Raw genomic sequence first — 21,689 nt, forward strand, 5'->3', positions numbered from 1 at the left:
CAACCAAAGTTAAAATACAAACTGTGTTCTTTTGTGTTTTTGAGACGGAGTCTTGCTCTGTCACCTAGGCTCTAAATGAAGATTTTAAAGCTCATCACAAACTTATTTCTTATTAAGTATGAAGTCTTATACAGTAATTTTTTTTTTTTGAGACCAAGTCTCGCTCTTGCCGCCGAGGCTGGAGCGCAGCGGTGCGATCTCGGCTCACTGCAACCTCCACCTCCCAGGCTCAAGCGATTCTCCTGCCTCGGCCTCCCAAGTAGCTGGGATTACAGGTGTCTACCACCACGCCTGGCTAATTTTCGTATTTTTTTTAGTAGAGACAGGGTTTCACCATGTTGGCCAAGCTGGTCTCGAACTCCTGACTTCAAGTGATCCGCCCACCTTGGCCTCCCAAAGTGCTGGGATTACAGGTGTGAACCACTGCGCCTGGCCACTTACATAGTAATTTATGAAGTGATTCCCTCTACAAGGTTTTTTTGTTTGTTTGTCGTTTTTTTGTTGTTTTTTTTTTTTAAAAAGAAACCTACCTTAAGGTGTTGGCAAAAAAAAAATTAATTTCTTTTACATGCTGAACAATCTTCTATCTGGAAAATTTATTTTAACAAATATATAGGCAAAGAAAAGTATTATAGTACTGCACTAAAACTCAGACTAAGACTTAACTAAATGTAGACACCTAGATTGAGTTACTAAAGATGCATTTTTAGTCTAGACCATCTAGCTCATGTGTCTTTTTGTAGTCTCAAGGGTGATACTGGATACTTTTCTAAAATATTCCACATGTGTAATAGCAACCATAGGCTTAACAAAAATAGTCAAAGGCAAAGCTAGAGCTCACACTAAGGAGCAAATACTACTAACTGAACACCCCTGACGGGTGACAGAAAAAGCCCTTCCTTATTGGAGAATCAAAAAAAACCCCATCCCATGTATTGAAAAAGGGGAAAAGCAGGAGGAAACAATGGGTGAAGTTAAACATCCGCTTTTTAATTAATTCATGAACCATAATTATTAGCATTCAGCTACTCTACACTAGCTGCTCATCACACCACAAATGCAGAGTTAGTGAGCTGCTATCATCACAATTAAGACAGTCATTACTGAGGCAGAAGCAATGAGATGCCAGCGATCCACACCACAGAACTACTCCATTACCCTCGAGGAGTCTGTGGGTGAAGAAAGCCCCTCAGCAGCATCCTCCTTGATAACTTCCTAACAACACAAAACAGGAGAGTGTGGGTGAAAAGGGGAAGGGGGGAGCCAAACTGTGAAGACAAATGAACATGATGGTAAAATAATACACAACACTGAAACTCAACAGTTTATGTTTTTGCCTCCTGATTTATAGAAACATATTAATAGAGAGTTTCTTTTTTTAAACTATTACTTTTATCATCAGGAACCTCTAATATTTTGGGCACAAATGTCTTTTATTAGATTCAGTAGTTCATTGGAAGAATTTCCCTTATCTTATTTAATTCCTGCCATTCGATTGAAATGTTCTTCCTTCAATATATCCTCTATTTTTAATATCATGGTGCTAATATTTACATACTATAAAGGTACTGTATACACATGTTCTTTAAGAAGATATTAGAAATTACCCAATGTAACGGCTTAGTTTTAAAAGTTTTGGTAGCAAACACTATGTTACAAGCCAGAAATTTCTGGCTATAAACAAGTCAACATTTCTTTGCTGAGACTGCTAGTCATTTTCCTTCCATAGATATTTACCAGAAATGAAAATAAATACATTTTATGTTAGTAATAGGTTATGTTTCTTAAAACTATATATAAAATCACTCTTTTACTATGTAAAGGAAATAACCAAACCTCAAATGCTATCTATGTTTATTATTAAATTAATATTTTCGTTACCCTTTTATATACTTACTAGGCCATTGTTCTGATCTCTGGGCAAACTCGTTTTTACTGATGGACGTGAGATGAGATGTTGGGAGCCGCCAGGGTAATACCTTGGCGTGTAAAGGTATGGGGCAAAGAATGGCTATGGAAAAACACGTAACAAAAAAGGGGTAAACAATTACAGAAATGAAAGTGTAATGAGATTTTTCAAATGAAACCAATAACATACAACTCCAAAACTTTAATGCAAATGACAAAACAAAAGAAAAAAAATTCCATAAGATACTAAACTCAAACTTAAGACATATTACTTACATTTTTATATTGGTCATTTCATATAAGCTTTTTTTGGAAAAATGAGCAACTAAAGTTTTGCACTTTATAGTTTGACACGAGTTTCTCTCTATATTTAATATGTTTACAAGCTTACCATCTGTCAGGTTCTAAGCAGTTTAACCAATATTAACTCATAATCTTTTTAAAAGAAGCAGACTGGAATCTTAATACTATTCCTCACCAATAAAAAAGATTAGCCTAAATAAGACCAAAAAGTCTGGAATATATGAAAACACCCTGGCACAAATTCCAAGAATAATGTTATTACAAGTTCCTGGAGTTCACCTCTAGTTTACACCCTAGAGTTTATACCCTAAATAAGCAAGCATATTTTTTTAAAAACAGGTGGGGAATCCACTGTTTATGTGAGATTTATAACAATGGCATACATTTGTAACCAGCTTCATATAAACAGAAGATATCAAATTACACAGGCTAAACATAAAGACTGCAGTTCATGAGGTTTTGTTACACTGAGGTGAAACCTTCCCCACCCTTTTTACTCCTGCCAGCTTAGAATTATTCTGCTTTTAACACTAAAAAATCTCAAATAACTACAGCGAAAAGTAGCTAGATTTAAAAACAAGAGAAAACTGTAAATGTTTTTAAAAATGATAAAATACTATTAAAGCATGATTACATTATTGTTATTCATGAAATTAGTGAACATGGTATTTCAGGCTAGATGGTAAGGTAATCTTTCATTTTTTAAAATAAGCTTCTCAGTTTCAAATTTTCAGTTGGTATCAACGGAGCTATTTTATGTAAACTTACACAGCAGATTTTAAGACTGGTAAATAAAAACCTGCATTTCACACTGCCTACCACACAGTTAAATTTTAAAAGATGGAATACATGATAAAATGCTATTATTCCACCTTTGTCTCCTTGTCCAAATAGAAAAACGGAGTAACATTTCTCGAGCCTCTTTAAATAGTACCTAATTACTTATATGGCCAACATTTTTCAAAAACTGAAAGTTTAAATTCTAGAATCCTTTCTTTGTCACATTTATTCTAAATTCTCTTCCTTCCCAGCTCATATGAAACGTATTTACACAGGCAGTTTAGGCACTAGGCTTCTATGACTAACTAGGTCCTATGTTTTCTCGAATTAGACTAAAGAGGGAGACAGCAAAAATAAGAAATTGCAATGCACCTTAAGAGAACAGTTCCAGAAAGTGTAACCCCAGGTTCATGCTCCATTTTCCTACAGGAAATATTAGTGTTTGAGGTCATTAGAGTGAGAATATAGCTTGGGCCTACTAAACTTGACAGGGCCTGAATACCACTGATAATTAGTTGCATTTCATCTTTTCATCTAGGAAATTATCCTATTTATATTAACTAAAAAATTGTAGATGACTGACGATAACTTGACATAAGACTCTAAAAATGGGCTACAGTGCTATTATTTGGAAAAACATCTGAGTTCCATAGCAGTACTTTCCCATTATTATCTCACATTTAAAAGACAAAAGCATATTAAGTATAGGTTTACTAAACTACTGTAGGAATTTAAGTTTATCATTGTTTTAAATGCCAATATAAACTATTATACAAGATATAACAAATAGAACATTTGTTTATAAACAAAGAAAGAAACAGATTCCTTTGAAGCATAGGACAGTCACTGCTGACCCTGTGGAGTCCATTTACTTATCAAGAAACTAAATAAAAGGAAAAAAAATCTAATATTCAGACTCTCTTGAGACCTAGAACACATTAAAATTCTAAATTATTTTGATTTCCAAAAACTCCTATATTTTACATTCAAACTTTCCATTTTTCCTATGCTAAAGCTAAAGTACAGTTTTAAAACCATAACAGAATCCACAAGCAGAAAACTGAGGTTTCCCTGGAACAAATTCTTAAAAATAAAGCTGCCTCCAACTTCCTTACCCTGTTGTAGAAGGGATGCTGAGGGCCTGTCATGCCGCTGTAATAGCTGCTGTGAGGCTGTGGTGACACCACTCCACCTGCGAAGGGCCCATTGAAGGACGTGGAAGAGCACACAGATGGGGGCTGGCTGTACCCTGATGGCGCCCTAGGAGGACCCTCATGTAGAGGGAGCGGGGGGTACGCCAGTCCTCCGATACTGATCTGCTCTCTGGCAGCACGAACATCTGAAAGATTCAATCAGACCCCAGAAGGCAAGAGAAAACAGGACATTAGGAATTAGTCCAATGATCACATTCTTCTTTAGTTACTAGGCAGAAACATGACTTTCTCACGCTTGCCAGGGATTCCAACTAGATTAAAAAAGAAGACAGAAAATCTTGAAAACTCACAGGCCTTTTAGTGAGAAATGCCCAGCTACTTTGCATAAAAGCTTTTTCACCATTTAAGTCACCAATATCTGGATTCTTCTCTTCAGTTATTGGAACTATTGACTCTTCTCTAACTCTTAAAGGATTTAAGATATTCTAACAATTATTTTTATTCATGTTATCAAGTATTAATAACTCATATTTGTTGGGTATTAACACATATAATGTTAGCAAACACTGTGGGTTTGCAAATTATGAGACTCATCCACCTCTGAACAACAACAAATTCCACAGCCATGTAATACCCTTTGACATCAGCCTTGTAACAGGTACCTAGGAAATAGAACACAGAAGTAGTTTAAGGCAATCTCTTCACAGTTCCTGGAAAACTCAAAGGCAGGTCAGCAGAGCCATGTCATACGAAAGACTGTTTCAATGAAGGTTTTACGTGTGTGCATGTGCATAGAGTGGTACCTCCAGAACTTCATTTATTCCATAAGCCTTAATGTCACTACCCTGAAACTCTAGTACCCAGATTTAAGTTAATATCTGAAAAGTAATATAAAGATTTTCTTACTTCCCTGGATAGAGATCCCTGTTAAGAACTGAAGACTGGTGACAAGCAAATTACAATGGATGGATATCATGAAGTCATGACTGTATGTTAAAAGAAATCCAATTCCAAAGTTCCAAAGGAAGGACTTGGGCGGGGGCAGGAGGGGTGGGGATAGGGATCATAATAAAGTGAGTTCCACAAATACTAACAGGATTTTCTTAACATTCTCAAAAGGATGCCAAGACTCCTGATCTTTAATTTCATTAATTTTCCTGTGTAGTGCTTAGTTCAATTCCTCTTGGTTTTTCATAGAGCAGGAGAAATGTATACAAATAAGTTAGAAACATGAAAAATTCTTAGAACTTCAGATGAAAAATTAAATTTACTACTAATACCCACCTGCAATAATTTCCCGTAGTTTGGGATCTAGGTTTACAGTGCATGGCAAAAAGACTTTTACATCTCGAGCCACAAGAACTGGGGTCCTTGAAGATAAAAACACTTCAAAATTTCTTATATCTCCATCAATTTCAAGAAGTGGCTCCACATCCTTAGTTGTTGGAATATTCTTTGATATTCTTCAAATAAGAAATCAATGAAAAAGGTTATTAATGTCACAATTAGAAAGGTAAATTCTGCATGTCACCTGAAGTTACTTATACAACAATTACACATCTTGGTCTGATGGATTTGGTCTAATTACACATCGGCTCACTGCAACCTCTGCCTCCAGGTTCAAGCGATTCTCCTGCCTCAGCCTTCCTAGTGGCTGGGGTTACAGGTGTGCACTACCATGCCCAGCTAATTTTTGTATTACTAGTAGAGACGGGGTTTCACCGTGTTGGCCAGGCTGGTCTCGAACTCTTGATCTAAGGTGATCCACCCACCTCGGTCTCCCAAAGTGCTGGGATTACAGGTGTGAGCCACCATGCCTGGCCAAAAAATCTATTTTTAATTTTTAGTTGTTGTTTTTTTTTTTTTATTTTTGAGACAGAATCATGTTCTGCCACCCAGGCTGGAGTGCAGTGGTGTAATCTTGGCTCAATGCAACCTCTGCTTCCCGGCTCAAGTTATCCTCCCACCTCAGCCTCCGGGGTAGCTAAGACTACAGGCTCACGCCACCATGCCTGGCTAATTTTTGTATTTTTCTATACAGACAAGATTTCGCCATGTTGCCCAGGAGGCTCTTGAACACCTGGGCTCAAGCATTCCATTCACCTTGGCCTCCCTATTGGGATTACACGCATGAGCCACCTCATCCAGTCTAAAAAAAATTTTTTTTAATAAAAGAGAAAGAAACTCAGAAAAGTTAGTATGGTTACAAAAAAAGGTAACAATGAGTACGGCCAGAATTCTACTGCCTTTGGCCATGGCAGGACTTGGGTGGGGAAACAGAAGGAAAGCCGCACATGCACAGGTGTGTCATATGCTCAGGGTCACCTAAGGGTCACCCCTCAATGAAGATTCATTGAGTTATTGCTTTACAGATGAGGACAGTGGCCTCAGACAGATTAAACAGATGGCCCAAAGTCACACAACTAGGAAAGCGAATCTGACTGGTTCTGAAACCCATGTTTTAAATAGAATACCACAGTTTTTCCTTTGCAAAGAAAACAAGAAATGAAGAACTTATAAATAAATTACACAAATTTAAAAAAAGCATATGTTTTTCCTTTTTTAAAAAGGGTTTTGTTTCCTATTGTAAACGCAATATATGCTTACTATATATGTATATACATAAGACAGAAAAACAGACAGGAAAAAACATACTTTAACCAATCGGACATAATACCTCCTAATATGTCACTTAGTCTTTTATTATGCAGAATATTTTGTATAACTGAGTTGAAGCAATATGTAAACAATTCTGTATCATGCAGAGACTCTTGAATGTAAAAGTAAGTAATATTCATTTAAAAACACTTATTAAACACTACTGTATGAAACTGTAGTTTTTGTAGGTCAAAAATGGTCAAATGTTGACAATTCCTGATCTAAGGCAGTAAGCAAGAACGTATCACCGAGGGATAAAGAGAAGAAAAAGAAAGAGAAGTTAAAAGACAAGAGGTAGATGAGAAAACTAGAAACAAATCAAATGTCCACTAACAGATGGAAGGATAAATAAATGGTGGTATATCCACACAATGGAATACTACTCAGCAAAAAAAAAAAAAAATGAACTACCGATACAAAGAACATGCATGAATCTCTCAATAAATTAATCCAGCCAATAAAGAGTGTACAGCAGTATGTTTTCATTTGTATAAAACTAGAAAATGCAAACCAATCTAAAGTATCAATCAGACCAAGGTTTGCTGTGAAGTTAGGAATGTGAGGCAGGAGGGAGACAAGGGAGGGTATCAAAGGAAGAGGTTGAAAATTTTGGAACTGATGGAAACATTTACTCTCTTGATTGTGGTAATGACTTTGTGGGTATATACATTTATCAAACTCGTGAGATTGGTCAATTTAAATATGGCAGTTTATTGTACGTCAATTACACCTCAAAAAGTTGTTTAAGAATCACTGGATATATCTTTCCAATTAAACAAGAATATTAACTGTTAGATTACACTAAGTGAGCACAGTTGCAGAGGAGCAGTAAGATTTTCACGCCCTTCAAAAAGTGAAATGGGAACCTTATTCTAATGCTAGTAACAGCTATATCATTTCTTTGGGACTAGCACTTTACTGCTCAGACCCAATACTTGGCTAGTAGCCAAATATTGAAAGTCATCTAAGGGAAAAACCCAGAGAACACAATTAGCAAACAAGAAGAGAATAGGGTGCTGGGGAGAAAATAAGGGTAGCAATTTTATCTTAATTAATTTCAGAAAGTCCCTTTTACAGACACAGACACATGCACAAGACAGAAAAGCCCTCTGAGATGGGGTTACTTTTAATACATTAAAATCGTGTTCAAACTGACTATTAAATATATTTAAAATGAAATGGAAAACCTGGAGAATGGTTGCAAGTGGCAATAAAATCAGAGCTTAAACAGTTAAATAGGTAGTTCATCTATTTCAGGAGTTGAACACAAAATACTAAAAAGAGAAGCTAGAAAGATTTGGATAAAAACACACAGCTGACAAGTCACATGAAACAAATTAACTGCATTTTAATGCCAGCTCTGCTTCTGCCTGAATGCAACAGTGTTCTCAGTATGATGAACAATGCTGCTGTTCACAAGCCAACAGGCTACTGCTGGCTTCCAGATTGAAGTCTCTATTCTAACCTTCTGCGCTCAATACATTAAACTCTTCTGCTGAAAGAGATATTTATGTAAATGATAATCTTTTGGCAGTGGGCCATCAAAATCATATGTGCCTTTATTTTTCAGATATTTTTCCAAAGGTTAGAATTTAAAGAATTTAAGTAACTTCACTTTTCAATTAAGAGTGAATTTAAATTTCCAGTATTATGAATCATGTGAATTAAAGTTGCCAGCAGTTAAATGGCCCAAAGAAAGCATTATAAAACCTCAGGCATCAATGAGCTCCTAGTAAGTCTAAATGCAATTTCCTTCTATGCTACCAATCTAGCAATACTTGTTAATGCCAACATCAATGTAAGTTAAAAGCATTTTGATTATCAATGACAGTGGTTTATACAAAGTCCATATTAATTCCTTGGCAGAAATTGCATAAACTATTCCTATCACTTCCATTCAAAATGAGGTTTTAAATTACATAAAAGACTTCTATTTTAAATCAAAATATAAACAGATTCTTAGGGCAGAATTTATGAAGAAAGTATTATTTATCACATTTTATCTAAAAGTAGCTGCTTAATAATGTCATTATTTAGTAGGATGTTAAAAAATAAGACACATTTTCTTTAAAAATTTAAACAGAGAAAACTCTTAAATGCCTTAGAATTGTATTGCCTTGAAACAAATTTAACTTCTAATAGACTCTCAAATACTTTCTACCAGTGAATGTTCATTTATTAAATACCATCCATGCACAGAACACTTTGGAGATTCTGGGAGACAAGACAGAACACACAGACAGAAAACAGCCACTTGGCATTGCTGCCAAAAAGTCAGAAACAAAGAAAAAATGGAGTCCATTTATACACCCACTGCCATCTGTGAAAAGGCAAAAACCCTGGATACCTCAGGAGCTGGCTACACACTTCCATCTTCACCCTGTTAATTCCTACCCATCCTTTGTGCTCGGTGCAATTTCCCCCTCCTCAGAGAGCATCCTGGAGACCAACTTATGTTCCTTCATTACAAGCCCCCAGAGTATATACACTTTCTTGCATAACATGTATCATAATTCTGCACTAGTGGAATTACTTTCTTAATGTTTATCTCCCAATCTAGACTGGAAATTCCATTAAAATTGGGAACAAGTTTAGTTTTTTCCACCACTGTATCTCCAGTGGCCTGCACAGAATACTGTCACAACACTGTTGTCCAATAAATATTTATAGAAGGAATAAACTACACATGCACAAAAGGTGTTCTTCCTCAAAAACTCTACTCCTTTAAAATAGAATAATTTTCACCTTAATTGTCCTTTCTGATATTGACAAAACCTTGTGCTTGGGAAAGCATAGGTTGATCTATTTGGAGTCAATTTTGTACATGGTGTGGGATAGGGGTCCAACTTCATTCTTTTGCATGTGGAAATCTAGTTGTCCCAGCCCCATTTGTTGAAGTCTGTTCTTTCCCCCATTAAATGGACTTGGCATCCTTGCCAAAACCCAACTGGACATAGATGTATGGGTTTTTCTAGATTCTCAATTCTATTCCATTGCTCTATATGTCCATCCTCATGCCTGTGACACATTGTTTTGATTACTGTAGCTTTGTAGTATGTTTGAAATTGAGAGGTGTCAGTCCCCCAACTTTGTTCTTCTTTTTCAAGGTTGTTTGGTTATTTGAGGTATCTTGCAATTGCATATGAACTTAAGGATCAGTTTTCTGTTTCTGCAAAACAAGGCTACTGGAATTTTGATAGGTATAATATTGAATCTGTAGATCACTTCAGGTAGTAGTGACATCCTAATATTTAGTCTTCCTACCCATGAGCACAGGATGTCTTCCCACTTATTTAGATCTTCTTTAATTTCTTTTGGCAATCTTTTTAAGTTGTCAGTGTACAAGTCTTTAACTTTCTTGGTCAAAGTTATTCTGAGGTATTTTATTCTTTTAGATGCTACTGTAAAATGAACTGCCTTCTTAATTTCCTTTCAGATTGTTCACTGAAGGTGTACAGAAACACAGCTGATTTTTGTGTGTTGATCTGTATCCTGCAAACTTTGCTGAATTAATTAGCTCTAACAGCTTTCTGTGGGCTCTTTGGGATTTTTCTATATATAGAAGAATCATCCAATCTGGATTCTTTTATTTATTTTGTTTGTCCAATTGCAATGGCTAGAGCTTCTAGTGCAATGCTGAATAGCAGTGGTGAAAGTGGGTATCTTGGTTAGCTCAGGCTGCTATAACAGAATACCATAGGCTGGATGGCTTAAACAGCAGACATTTATTTCTTGAAGTTCCGGAGGCTGGAAGTCAGAGATCAAGGTGCCAGGTGGTCAGGTTCTGGTAAGGGCCTTCTTTTGGTTTGCAAATGATCTTGTTCCTAGGTCCTGACATCAAGGACACTACAGAGAGACAGAGAGAAGCTCTCTGGTTTCTTCTTAGGAGGGCACTAATCCCATACAACGATTCCACCCTCATGACCTCATCTAAACCTAATTACCAAAGGCATCAACTCTAAATAATATCATATTGGGCATTTGGGCTTCAACATAAAAGTTTTGGCAGGACACAAGCATTCGTACATAGCAGCAGGCATCCTTGTCTTGTTCTTTTAACTTAGGAGGGATAATTTCAGTCTTTCACCACTGAGTACGATGTTAGCTGCAGATAAGTCAGTAAAGTTAACCACTAAAATAATGATCTCAATGTCAGGCCTATATCCAAAAGCTTTTAAACAAAATAGCTTAATACAAAGTGGTCAATTAAGAAAATGAAGGCTATGCTACCCACACTATTTGCTAGTCTATTCTATTTAGTCCAATCTTTGCAAATTCATTTTAGGAAAAAAAAAAGAGTTAAGATATTTACTAGTGTTTACACAAATAAGACACAACCATTAGTTCAAAAAATAGGTTTTGTTTTTTCCCAACAAAAGTGCATACTTTAATAGGACTATTTGAATAAAAATCCCATACAAATGGAATGTGTACTTAACATTAAGAAAGCAGGGAAGCAGCATGTCCTACAACATAGAACACAATTGGCTCAATCAAGATGAATTACCCTTTCAACTAAGTATCTATTTTTTATATTTACTACAAATGCCACAGTCAGTTCAGTAAATGCCAACAGTCTTACAGCTTTAACCTTTAGTCATGAGAAGCACACTTGACTGTTTCCAAAGGGATATGTGAGGCCATCTTCATTTCAGAGGAGCAGAAGTGACTGTACTGTTGTTTGCTCTTTAATGTTTCAACTAACCATTCCGTTGTCTCATGAAGGCCAGTGCCTCTGGTTGCTGAAGTTTTGAATATTTGCCATTTTCAGTCCTTCGAGGCAGATAACCCAAGTGAATGTACATCTCTGAGGGAGTCATGGCCTGTTCCATGTCCTGCTTATTTGCAAATGCCATTAAAATGGCTTTTCTCAGCTCTCAATCAACATGGCAACTAACACTGACTTGGAAATGCCAGTTCGGTCTCGGTCACAACTGTCTGCTCCATAGCATCTGTGTTTGAATAATAACATCTTCAGTATGGCTCTGTCCTCCTAAATCCCAGACTTGGAATTCTGTATGTTTTCTTTGTTGGGTTTGTTTTTAAGATGGAGTTTCGCTCTTGCTGCCCAGGCTGGAGTGAAGTGGTGCAATCTCAGCTCACTGCAACCTCTGCCTCCTGGGTTCAAGCAATTCTCCTGCCTCAGCCTCCCAAGTAGCTGGGAGTGCAGGCACCAGCCACCACGCCTGGCTAATTTTTATATTTTTAGTAGAGACGAGGTTTCACCATGCTGGCCAGGCTGGTCTTGAACTCCTGACCTCAGGTGATCTGCCTGCATCGGCCTGCTAAAGTACTGGATTACAGGCGTGAGCCACTGCGCCCAGCCCTGTATGGCTTTTATAAGTTACCATCTCAACATTAAATCTGATGATAGGAATGTTAGTAATGACTTTTCCAACCTGTAATCTGCATAAAATTGTGGTTTTTCCTGTCTATGTAATCCCCAAATTAAAATCCTCACTTCCCTGGTTCCAAACAGACTGGAAAAAATACTTGAGAAAAATCTACATGATTAAGCCCTATTCACCCTCACCAATCCTCAGGAACAGGTCCTGGCCTCAGCAGCAACTCCAACTCGAGGCACCTCTGCTCACCTTGGCCTCTAGATCTACCTCTGAGCCTAGACTTCCACATTGGATCTGTCAATTTGCTGATATTTTCAAGGAAAATACTTCTGGTTTCATTGCTTTTTTCTATTGTTATTCTATTCTTTATTTTATTTCTCTCCACTCTAACCTTTATTATTTCCTTCCTTCTGCTAGCTTGGAGTTTAATTTGCTCTTCTTTTTCTAGCTCCTCAAGGTGTTAGGTTAGGGTATTAATTTAATATCTTTCTCTTTTTTTAATGTAGGCATTTACAGCCATAAATTTCCCTCTGGGCACTGCCTTTGCTGCATCCTATCGGTTTTAATCATTCCTAATATTCTTGTAAAAGTATTTTCATAACTATTCCATGAGTCACCTTTCCTACCATGTTGGAAAGAACATTAGCTTAGTGGGTCAGAAAATAGACACTTTGTCTGCCACAGCCAAAGTAATAAAAGTACTAACAGCCGAAGCTGTCCACATGCAGAAGACTGCATTAAGTACACAACAACTCTCAACGGAGAAAAGTACTTGCCAGAAAAGAAAAGAGGCACCTGTGCTCGTGTGGTGGTCACAGAATATTCTCAAGACAACAATGCGAACAGTGCCAGGTGTTCTCACTGACACTCACTTTTCAAGGTCTACAAAAGTAAGTTTGCATTTTATAGGCATCTTATTGGGTAACTACACTAGGAAACAACGAAGCGCTTATATGCTCTGCAGGCCAAACAGATCATCATGGCATGCCTTCTTCAAGTGTGTTTGTCTGTTTATTTCTGGTTTAAAAGAAGACATTTGCAAGTATCTAATGTGTTTGACTTAGTGTTTAAGGATGGTGTGATTAGGGTTAAATAGTGCAAACCATAAAAGCACTTGTGTAAGTTGCCATGGAAACCACTGGCAGAGCTAAACAAAGTTATTATTTCACTTACTAGAAGAGATAACTCTACATTAAACAAAAATTATTTCCCACTGAGGGTGTATATCTCCAAGATGATCTATTTGGCCAGAACATCAGGGCCCAAGATCATGTTTTTATATGAAGGAAGGAAACTTGCATGCATGTAATTTAAAGGATTAAAAAAACCCTTAAACTCAGTAGAATGTCATCATATACACAAACTGTCTTTGGCTTTAAGGCTGCAATTCTGAAAACTAGATGGATGAAAAAAACAATCAACAACCAGGGAGGGTAAAAGATAAAAACTCAAAAGGGGTATCTGCCTAGGTTCAAGTACAATACTGGTAAGGCACTGTCTTCATTCATGTCTACTACGTTGAATGTTCTGAGGAAGGTACATTTAGGGGCTCTGTATCCCTCTTCTTATATAAACTCTAACAGGGAAACTATATTTAAAAGTTATGAAGAATTGAGAAGGAAATTTAAAAAGAACGAATTGGCTGAATACCTACTGTCTGCCATTCTCTGAGGCAGGCGCTTTACCTAGTTTATCTAACTTCTCTCTCTGCATCCCATGAGGTATTTATTATTTCCATTTTTAACATGAGGAAACTGAGGCTCAGAGAGGTAAGCAATGGATACACCACCACCACAGACATAGCAGCAGAGCGGGTACCTGCTCCTGACTGCTTCAAAAGCTGCTGACTGCTCACTGTACCAGTTCAAACAGGAGCCACAGACATGGCTCAAAATCCCTCAGGTAATGACTTACACATTTTTAACTCCTTATAACTATAATAGAAAAGAACGCTGTTACATATTACATTTTAACACACTGAAGAAGATCAACAAATAAGCTGTGCTCATAAATCATCCTGGGTTTTTCTTTTAGTTTCAGTTTTTTGCAGACTTTGAAATAAAGCTTCTCCTCCATCTTCATGCACATATTTAATTTCCTTCATCATTTTTTCAGAATCCAGATCAGCACTTTTTGTTTACAAAATTATGCAAACCAGTACACTACACTACAGCCTAGAAGCCTGAGCAAAGACTGTAAAAATGATTTAAAAATTGCATGGCATGACTTTCACCTAGTCAGAGAAGCAGAGAACACTTCAAATAATTATAAGAAATGTGAACAACTCCAAGATACTACTGGTGATTCACCTATAAAACAATATTCCCAATCAATCTTTCAAGTTTCTAGATCAGATTAAATGAAAACATCCTGTCATCGCAGAGAAAGTTTAAACACTGGTAACATTTGTGTCTACTCATGATTTAGGATTTTCTTCATGTTACAGTCCCAAAATTAATTAGAGAAACAAAGAGATGTTTAAACCAATTTAGGATTTTAACAGTCATCCACAATTCTCCAATTTTAATATTTTTCTCACTAACTGAATTTGTTAGGAAATGTTATAATTTGAATCAATAAACTTATATTAATTCTGCTTTATTTATTGGACTTTTGCATAAGATTTGGAAAAAGGCTTCCACTGGGAGTACAAGTCTAAAAAACAGTATATTACTGCATGATATCTACCCAGTTATGACCATGCAAGTAATCAGATATTAGTAATTCAGGTGACAAAGCAATACTTTCGGCTAGGGTAATGAGAGAAGACTTTAGTAAAGTGGTAAGAGAGGCAAAATAATTCATAACTGACTCCATGTGAAAATAGTGTCTATCATTAAAAAGCAAAGCCTGCTTTTTGGCATCAAGAGTTTATACTTGATATTTTTAAATGTTCCGACAAAAGTACATGAGATCAAATTTTCAGAGCTGTTTTAGGCACCACTAGTAATATCATAAGTTGCTACCAAGTCATGAATTGTCCATGCAATTGTCGCCTTTAAGAAATCTAGAAGTGTATTACATTAATCATATATAGAATGCAAATGTTCGGTAATAAAACTGAATGACAGGCATAGAGAAAGGAGGCTCTGAACTCAAAGTAGATCTATGAATATGTTGCAGATTAAAGCAAAATCTTTATTATACAAGTTCTCTTAAAAGATTTAATGTTTAAAAAGTATAGAATCGAAGTTCTACAATGTTTAGGATTTAATATTTTTATATCTAAATGCAAATTTGTAAGCAGATCGATTTCTTTACGCTCCTCTTTTTTCATAGTCACTATTTTCCCAAAAGTTAATTTAAACTAATTTGAGGAGACAAAAGTAGTACAACACTTAAAAACTACGTCATATGAATAGATACCCATTCATTTGCCTATGATCGTGATTCTCAGTGCTAAAAAATGTCCTGAAGCCATTTTTTTTTTAAACAACAACAAAAAAGGAAATTCAACCTTTAATTAAACTCTCACTTATTTTTCTACGGAAGGGGAAAGCAAAATGTATTACATCTTATTTTTGGCCGAACGTGCTAATAATGTTTGTAGTGAAATGCTCCCATCTTGTGGACTTTTTGAATATTGCTAACAGGAGCCACTTCTGCAGCATGGTTTTACACCAGCAGCTCGACATTTTCTTAGCATTTGAATTAGCTGGGATTTTTGTTACAAATCACTTTTGTTTATTCTTGTATTTTAAAAAGTCTTTAAATATTTTGATTTGAAATTCTGAAATCACAAACCTTTACTGGAAAAATCAACTTCTGGAAAAAGTTGGCTACTTGATCTGTCAAGGCGTACGTAATTTTTTTGGTAAATTGAATTCTTTAATAATCAGAGTTGTTTGAAAAACATGACTACACACAATGCTCTTACTATATTATAAAATAAACGGTAAACCTGCACAAGTAATAATTTTTTTACATATTAAACATGTATTGCTTACATATTAAAACATATATTTCAAGAAATTGTCTTTGGTATTAGTTTCCAACAATTCCAAACATTGTAGAACTTTGGAATGTTGTATATACTTTTTCAATGTTAAATCTTTTAAGATAACTCGTATAATAAGGGTTTTGGATAATGAAGATCTGGGTTAATATACCTGAGTTTTTCACGTTGACGTTAGAAACACGACTTTGGAACACTTAACATTTTTTCTTCATTCTACGTTTGCATTAAACACTGAAAATGGCATTATGAGAGTAAAGTCTGAGAAAATACCTTCAAAATCAAAAGTAAAAGAAAACCTATTGGCTGGTCACGGTGGCTCACGCCTGTAATCCCAGCACTTTGGGAGGCTAAGGTGGGTAGATCACGAGGTCAGGAGATTGAGACCATCCTGGCTAACACGGTGAAACCCCGTCTCTACTAAAAATACAAAAAAAATTAGCCAGGCGTGGTGGCGGGCGCCTGTAGTCCCAGTTACTCAGGAGGCTGAGGCAGGAGAATGGCGTGAACCCGGGAGGCGGTGCTTGCAGTGAGCCGAGATCACGCCACTGCACTCCAGCCTGGGTGACAGAGCGAGACTCCATCTCAAAGAAAAACAAAAAAGAAAAAAAAAACCTATTGAAAAAGTTACCTAAAAAAATTATAGCCACATAGTAGACATAAAAATGGTATAAAGGCTTAAACAAACAGATGTACCAGATGTTTAAGTGCTAAATATCAGAAGTGATTTTTTAAAGCTTTCCACGCAAAACCTAGCACAGTTACTAGACACAATTAGAACTAAATAAAGCATTTATTTGAGATTTTATATGTTGCTAAGTTGTTCACATTTTTCAATAGAAAAGATAAATTCAACACTGCAGAAAAATTTCTGTCTGCTGTAACACTCCCACTGATACCTTATAAGTTATTCTAAATACTCATAGATATATCAATGAAAAGTTAAAATCTGTCTGGAAATTAAAATATTTAGTTCTATATTTCTGGTATCTCAGACCCACTGCCTAGTTGGCAGCTACAGAGGACAGGCTCCTGGCCCCCAGAAACAGGCCTGGGGAAGCACACAGTTACAGCTGTGAGGTCTTAGGTAACTCCTGCTCTCTGCCTCTTAGGGTTAGAAGTACAGGTTGAGTATTCCTTATCTGAAATGCTTGGGACTAGAAGTGTTTCAGATTTGGGAGTGTCGGCAGTACCAGCTGAGCATCCCTAATCCAAAAATCCCAAATCCCAAATGCTCCAGTGAGTCGGCACTCAGTTTCAGATTTGGGGGCATTTCAGATTTCAGATTTTCAGATTAGGGATATGCAACCTGCATTAAATGTGATAATCTAGGTAAAGTGCTTAATCCAATGCATGGGACAGAATGAGGGCTCACATAATATATTAGCTACTACTTTTATTAGACTGTGCCCCGCATATAATAAATTCTATAAATATTTGTTTAATAAATGATCACAATTAAAATGTTGAGCACAACAGAACTGGAGTCATCTAAGTACATGGCCTTTTAAAAACAATTCTGACAACAAGTCTCTAAGAAGAAACTGAGTCTGTAAGAAGACTCTGAAGTGAGAAGAACCTGTCTAGAAGCAGCCAATCCAAAGCAACTCCACCAGAATGTAAATTAGTACAACCTCTATGGAAAACAATATGGAGATTTCCTCAAAGAGCTAAATGTAGATCCACCATTTGATCCAGCAAGCCCACTACTGGGTATCTACCCAAAGGGAAAAAAGTCATTATATGAAAAAGACACTTGCACATGTATGTTTATAGCAGCACAATTCACGATTGCAAAGATGTGGAACCAACCTAAGTGCCCACTGACTAAGGAGTGGATAAAGAAAATGTGGTTTATATACACCATGGAATACTACTCAGCCATTAAAAGGAACAAAATAACATTTTGCAGCAATGTGGATGGAGCTTGAGGCCATTATTCTAAGTGAAGTAACACAAGAGTGGAAAACCAACAACCATATGTTCTTACTTATAAGTGGGAGCCAAGTTATGAGTAAGCAAAAACATACAGAGTAAAATAATAGACTTTAGAGACTCAGAAGGGACAGGATGGGAGGAAAGCTAGGGACAAAAAAACTACATATTAGGTACAATCCACACTACTTGGATAATGGGTGCGCTAAAATCTCAGACTACACCACTAAATAATTCATCCATGCAACAAAAAACCACTTGTACTCCAAAAGCAATTGAAATAAAAATTTTAAAAAGCACAAAGCAACTCCACCAGACCATGGCATTCATAAATGGATTATGAATGTAAGCAACCTTAGAAATGCAGCTGAACTCAGAGTTACAGGGAATGCCTTCAAAAACACTGCTGTGATTTTAGCATCACCTGACATAAGGCAGAAACCACCAAGTGTTAGGTGAAATATACAGTCATCATCCAGTCAATGTGTACTGAGAAGCTACTATGTGTCTGGCCCAGGGATATACGGGTATATAACAAAATAAACATTTTACCCATATTTAAGCCTAAAGAATGAAGTATCTGGACGGACAGGATTCTCTTCAAGATAAAGTGAGGCTTCTCATCTACCACTTCTCCAATCCATGCCTTCCTCAATCCAAAAGTTATCATCAGATTTCTTTATTCTTTCAGAAATACCCACTACTGCCTAAATACCGATCACTTGTCTAGAAGCAAAAAAATGCAGCAATGTTTAAGAAAGTTACAGTTCATTAAGTCTATAGTCTCATTCAGGAGACAAATATTAAAGAAATGGCAATGCAAATACTTATAAGAAGGTAACTATGGCCAGTGCTATGAAAGAACACACTAGTACATAAAGGACTCATTTAATAAAGCCTCGAAGGATGCGGGGGCTTGGTAACAAAAGGCTTCCTAAGGCAGTAATATTTAAGATGAGACCAGAAGAAGGAGGTGGGAGGGGCCAAAGAGAAGAGCACGTGGAAAGTAAACAGTAAGAGGGAGAAGGAGCCGGAGCCAGGCTGAGGACACTGCGAACTCCAGCAGAAACCTGGTGCCTGAATATAGATTTTGACCAATTATACCCTTTTGTCTTTAGAGCCCAATTTGATATGCACAGACCATCATTTGCACTTTATACTATCTATAAGTCAATATCATTATTATTCTAAAAGCAACTCATTAGTTGCTCTCCTGCCCATGATATCTTTCCTACACCTAGCAGTCTTCAGTGCCACACAAATCACCTTTCACTCACTCTCAACCAGGGGTTTGTATATCAGAGAGCCAGACATGGCAAGAAAAGGGAAGGAAGGCAATTTTTTAAATGATACAAAAAGTTGGCTATAAACCCATCATTAAAAAATAAAGAATAAAACGATCCTAAGAAATAAGAAAGTATTGCGACGGGAGACACAAAGGGAAATTAGTCCTATAAATTCTTGCAGATGTTTAGAATAACTAATTTTCTTTCAATACCCTGCAACAGGACTGTAGGTGAGCTTATTTACTTCCTAGCTCACATAGAAAATGCCACAGTGTGCTATTTCTATAACCCAACTTTCATTATTTTTAAAAGACAAGGTTTCACTAGTCACCCAGGCTGGAATGTGGTGGCTATTCATAGGCACAGTCATGGCACGCTGCAGCCTCCAACTCCCAGGCTCAAGTGATCCTCCCACCTCAGCCTCAGCAGTACAGGTGTACTCCACCATGCCTGACTCTATTATCATTTCATCTTTACTGTGGGATAGCCAATTACTTTCTGAACTTTTCATTTACCTTAATTTTTCCACCCAGGTTCATTCCTATTCCCTTCCCACCGTGAGAGTCTCAAAACAAGCTCCCTTAAATCAACAGGATTCCCTAACTCAGGCCAAGCTGCACTGATACAGCAAATAGGCCCTGAAGCATCAGGGTAATGGCTACACATTTTTCAAGACCCTGCAATGAATCCCCATCCTACTCAGGGTAAAAGCCAAAGTCCTTACCATGGTCCTCCAAAAGGGGTCCATGAACCCCACTGGTGACCCGACCTCACCTCCTACTCACTCGCTTCACTGCACCCCATCTCACCACATCAGCTCCCTTGTTGCTGTTCCTTCAACATCGATTCCAGGTGCTCTCTGCCCTGGAACTGTTCCCTCTGCCTGGAAATGCTTTCTCAGATACCTGCCTGGAAAACTCTCTTGCCTCCTTCAATCCTTCCTCAACTCTTCCCTTCTCCATGAGGACAATTCTGATCCCCTTACTTAATGCAGAACCTGCACTACTCTTCATCTCCTTAACTCTCTTCTACCTTTTATCCTTTCCACCACACTTGCTGCCTTTTAACATGCTAATTATGTATTATATATGTTGTTTATTACCCATCACTCTCTGACAGACTGCGAGCTCCTCGGGGCAGGGATCTTTGCTGGTTTTGTTCATGGATACACCCAAGCTCCTGGAACTGTGCCTGGTCCATAATAGGTGTCCAATAACTGTTTTATGAATAAATGAATGAATTTTAAGCTTTCTCCCCTTAATTTCTCTCACATCTTTGTATGTTGCTAGAAATCTAGTAACAACAACAAAATAAATAAGTAGCAAAATACACAAATAGGTAAACTAAAAAAAGGCCAAACACATCTAGTTTAATGCATTTCACTGTTTTCTCCAAACAACGAAAGTAGGCATGATTTACAGATACATCAAAATAAGCTAAAAAATTATGCCCTTCACCTTTATCTTTAGAAATCTGAATTGTCCAATTTTCACAAAGACATGGATAAAAATAATGCGAAGCCAGAAATGCACATTGAATGGTCAACATTACATCTGATTATGGGTATCTCTATACAAGGTTTGCAGGCTCACTTTTCACACTGAACTTGGCAAATATACAAATGTCATTTATTTCTGTCCAGATAAAATATGATTTCTATTATAGATGATACAATCTTTATTTCAGTAAAAACCTGCTTAGTTTTCTCTCCTATATGGGGAATTATCTTGTAATTTTACAAATAACTAGATCAGGCTTTCTCTTTAAAAAGATAAAGATATGGATAAAATATTGAAACTCCACAGTCAAAGCAAGTGTGTTTTGAGAATAAAGATGGAAACAATAATTATATAAAAGACAGTAATTTAATAAATTTTGAATGATGACAACACCAATACCTACAGATAAGTCATATATTAAAAACAAGGAATTTAATGAAGATTCTAAGCTATATATGAAAAACACCAAAATAGCATGTATTAAACAGTTTTTGGAATAAATATTGCTAGTATCTCAAAAACTAAAGAGAAAAATTATCAGTACAAAGGATGGACTTTGTACTACAAAGGAGATGAAGCAACAACTTCCTCTAAACTAACAAATGTTAAATTTTTCATGCTATCCACATTCATAACTTAAGTCCACATGCAAAAGAAACAAGCTTGTGCAATAATCCAGGCCAAATGATGGCAGGGAAGAGAGGGAAGGAGAGCTGATCATCAACCAGAAAATGATGGAGAGAGCAAGCAGGTTAGTGAGAGCTACAAGAGGTATGAGATGGCTAGATGTGATAAAATGAAGCTTATGAAAGCTTTGGGTGAATATCAGGAGGGGTTATCATAAAATATGATGTTTTATTATGAGA

General features: G+C 36.7%; 1 protein-coding gene across 13 annotated transcripts in view; it reads right to left on the reverse strand.

The window, feature by feature from the left end:
• The window catches only part of KIDINS220 (kinase D interacting substrate 220), a 118,672-nt gene that overhangs the window by 25,209 nt on the left and 71,774 nt on the right, over positions 1-21,689 (reverse strand). For 6 of the 13 annotated variants that reach the window (XM_030800747.1, XM_030800745.1, XM_030800746.1 and 3 more), the window contains exons 23-25: positions 5,430-5,608; positions 4,107-4,330; positions 1,898-2,011 (exon numbers count right to left, since the gene is read on the reverse strand). In XM_030800747.1, the coding sequence (XP_030656607.1) occupies positions 1,898-2,011; positions 4,107-4,330; positions 5,430-5,608 (517 nt within the window). Of the gene's footprint in view, positions 1-1,158; positions 1,216-1,897; positions 2,012-4,106; positions 4,331-5,429; positions 5,609-21,689 lie in introns of all 13 variants that reach the window. The other 7 variants (XM_030800749.1, XM_030800748.1, XM_030800750.1 and 4 more) reach the window with 2 other exon arrangements.

This window comes from Nomascus leucogenys, chromosome 19 (assembly GCF_006542625.1).
Source record: "Nomascus leucogenys isolate Asia chromosome 19, Asia_NLE_v1, whole genome shotgun sequence".
NCBI lineage: Eukaryota > Metazoa > Chordata > Mammalia > Primates > Hylobatidae > Nomascus > Nomascus leucogenys.